This window comes from Eimeria mitis, genomic scaffold (genome assembly GCF_000499745.2).
Source record: "Eimeria mitis Houghton genomic scaffold, Emh_scaff836, whole genome shotgun sequence".
Classification (NCBI taxonomy): Eukaryota; Apicomplexa; class Conoidasida; order Eucoccidiorida; family Eimeriidae; genus Eimeria; species Eimeria mitis.
The window spans coordinates 5,217-7,106 of record NW_013576149.1 but is presented as its reverse complement, the minus strand read 5'-3'; the positions used below and the strand labels follow the sequence as shown (position 1 = coordinate 7,106).

The window sequence follows — 1,890 nt, the reverse complement described above, 5'->3', positions numbered from 1 at the left end:
GCCCCGGAAGATTACGGCTGCTTATCCAGACCCGATCGCCTGGGTTGTATTGCGCATCTCGTCGGTGAGCTTCTGCATAGCGTTTCTGCTGCCACTTCTCCTTAATAATATGACTCTGGGCCCGGTCACACAGCTGCTGGAACAGTTTGGTCATAGGCGGGGTCAGGGTGGGCGCGAGATTACCAACGACATTAAGGTCTGCTGCTGTGACAGGATTCTGACAGATCATAACTTCGAAGGGACTGAGCTCTGTGGAGGAATGACTGGTGGTGTTGTAAGCGAGCTCGAGCGCTGGTAGCAGGCGCTCCCATTCACGTTCGTCCGTCTGAATGTACGTGGGGAGCATTTGCTCCAACGTGCGATTGACCCTCTCCGTCTGACCGTCGGATTGCCGATGATAAGGAGAAGACATTGCGCGCTTGATGCGAAATCGCTGACAATGCTGCTGCCATAGCTGGGATTGAAACCGGGGATCACGGTCGGAAATCAAGACATCCGGGAATCCATGATATCTAATTAGTCTCTGGGCAAAGAGTTCGATGGTATCCGCTGTGGATGCAGACTTCTTCGTGGGAATGATGTGTGCCATTTTGCTGAGCGAATCAACGATAACGAGAATGCAATCATGTCCACGGGGGGTGAGGGGCAGTTCTGTTATAAAATCAAGGCTAACTTGGCTCCAGCGGCGCGAATGAACGAGGAGCGGTTGAAGAAGACCTGCCGGCTTCTGCGATAGCGCCTTAGATGCGCGACACTGCACACAAGACTCGACATACGCAGCTGTGTACGCCCTCATTCCTGGCCAGTAGTACAGCTTACTGAGAGATAGAAACGTCTTCCGTTCGCCACGTTGTCCAGCGCTAACGTGGTCGTGGTGTCGATAAAGAAGATGGGATAGGAATTCCGGCAGTGTAGGAGGACAGATGCGCCAGAGGCCATGTACGCAGATGTATAGGTAAGGGCGACAAAACTTAAAAGTATATCTGCGACCCTGTAGCTGATGGAGAAACTCTTCTTCGTTTTGATGTGCTGCAGCCAAGAAGATTTCTCGAACGTGGGGGCAGCGTAGAAATGCGCCTTCCCAACGTTGCGGCGACAGATATTCCTGCGCTGACGGCGATCCCGAGGCGAGTTCCGCTGTCACGAGTGAGGCGGGCTGATCGTAGGGCGGTGAGGAGGGTGAGACTGCAGGTGTAGTGCGATCGCCTGGTTTAGTGGAAGGTGGAAATTGCTGCTCTGCCGATGTCACTTCCGAGGATGCAGCGGGGATCGAGACTATCGGGTCTGCTGAAGAGGACGAAGCCGTCCTCTTCCCCGTACAGGACGAGCGTACTCCTGCTATTGCACGGAAGTTGATGCTGGGTGCGTTCCCAGTAGTGGAGCGGGTGAAATATCGGGAAGTCGGAGGCGGGCTTCCCTGCTGCGATGAGCTAAGAGCGGCGAGGTCGTTGGAGGTGAAATCGAAGTCACGTGCGTGTGCTGCGGATGGCGGGAGAGCGCGTCCCCGACCTTGTGATCTGCGCCTTGCAGATAGGTGATGGTCAACTCTGCTCTGCCAGGAAGTCTAACCATCTCGCCGTGCGTCCGCGTAAGGGATTCTGCATATTGGTACGTTGGAGGTACGTGAGAGCCTGATGGTCGGTGTAGGCAGTGACCTTGGCGCCTCGGAGAAGAAGGCGCCATTTATCCAGGGCTGGTATGAGTGCCAGGAGTTCCTGATCGTATATGGAGTACTTCTGTTGAGCTGGGCTCATAACCTGGCTGAGGAATCCCACCGGCTTGCCTTCCTGTTCTAACACAGCGCCAATAGCATATCCCGAGGCATCTGTATAAAGTGTGTAGGGCTTGCTCGAATCAGGAACCTGCAAGGTCGTGAACTCGGAGAGGAGG

At 54.8% G+C, this 1,890-nt stretch overlaps 1 protein-coding gene across 1 annotated transcript in view; it reads right to left on the bottom strand.

The window, feature by feature from the left end:
- Positions 1 to 1,890, bottom strand: part of EMH_0023410 (uncharacterized protein) — a gene marked incomplete at both ends in the record, with an annotated part of 4,867 nt that overhangs the window by 516 nt on the left and 2,461 nt on the right. The window contains 3 exons of the mRNA XM_013502130.1: positions 32 to 754; positions 820 to 991; positions 1,570 to 1,862. Coding sequence (XP_013357584.1) covers positions 32 to 754; positions 820 to 991; positions 1,570 to 1,862 — 1,188 coding nt within the window. The remainder of the gene's footprint in view (positions 1 to 31; positions 755 to 819; positions 992 to 1,569; positions 1,863 to 1,890) is intronic.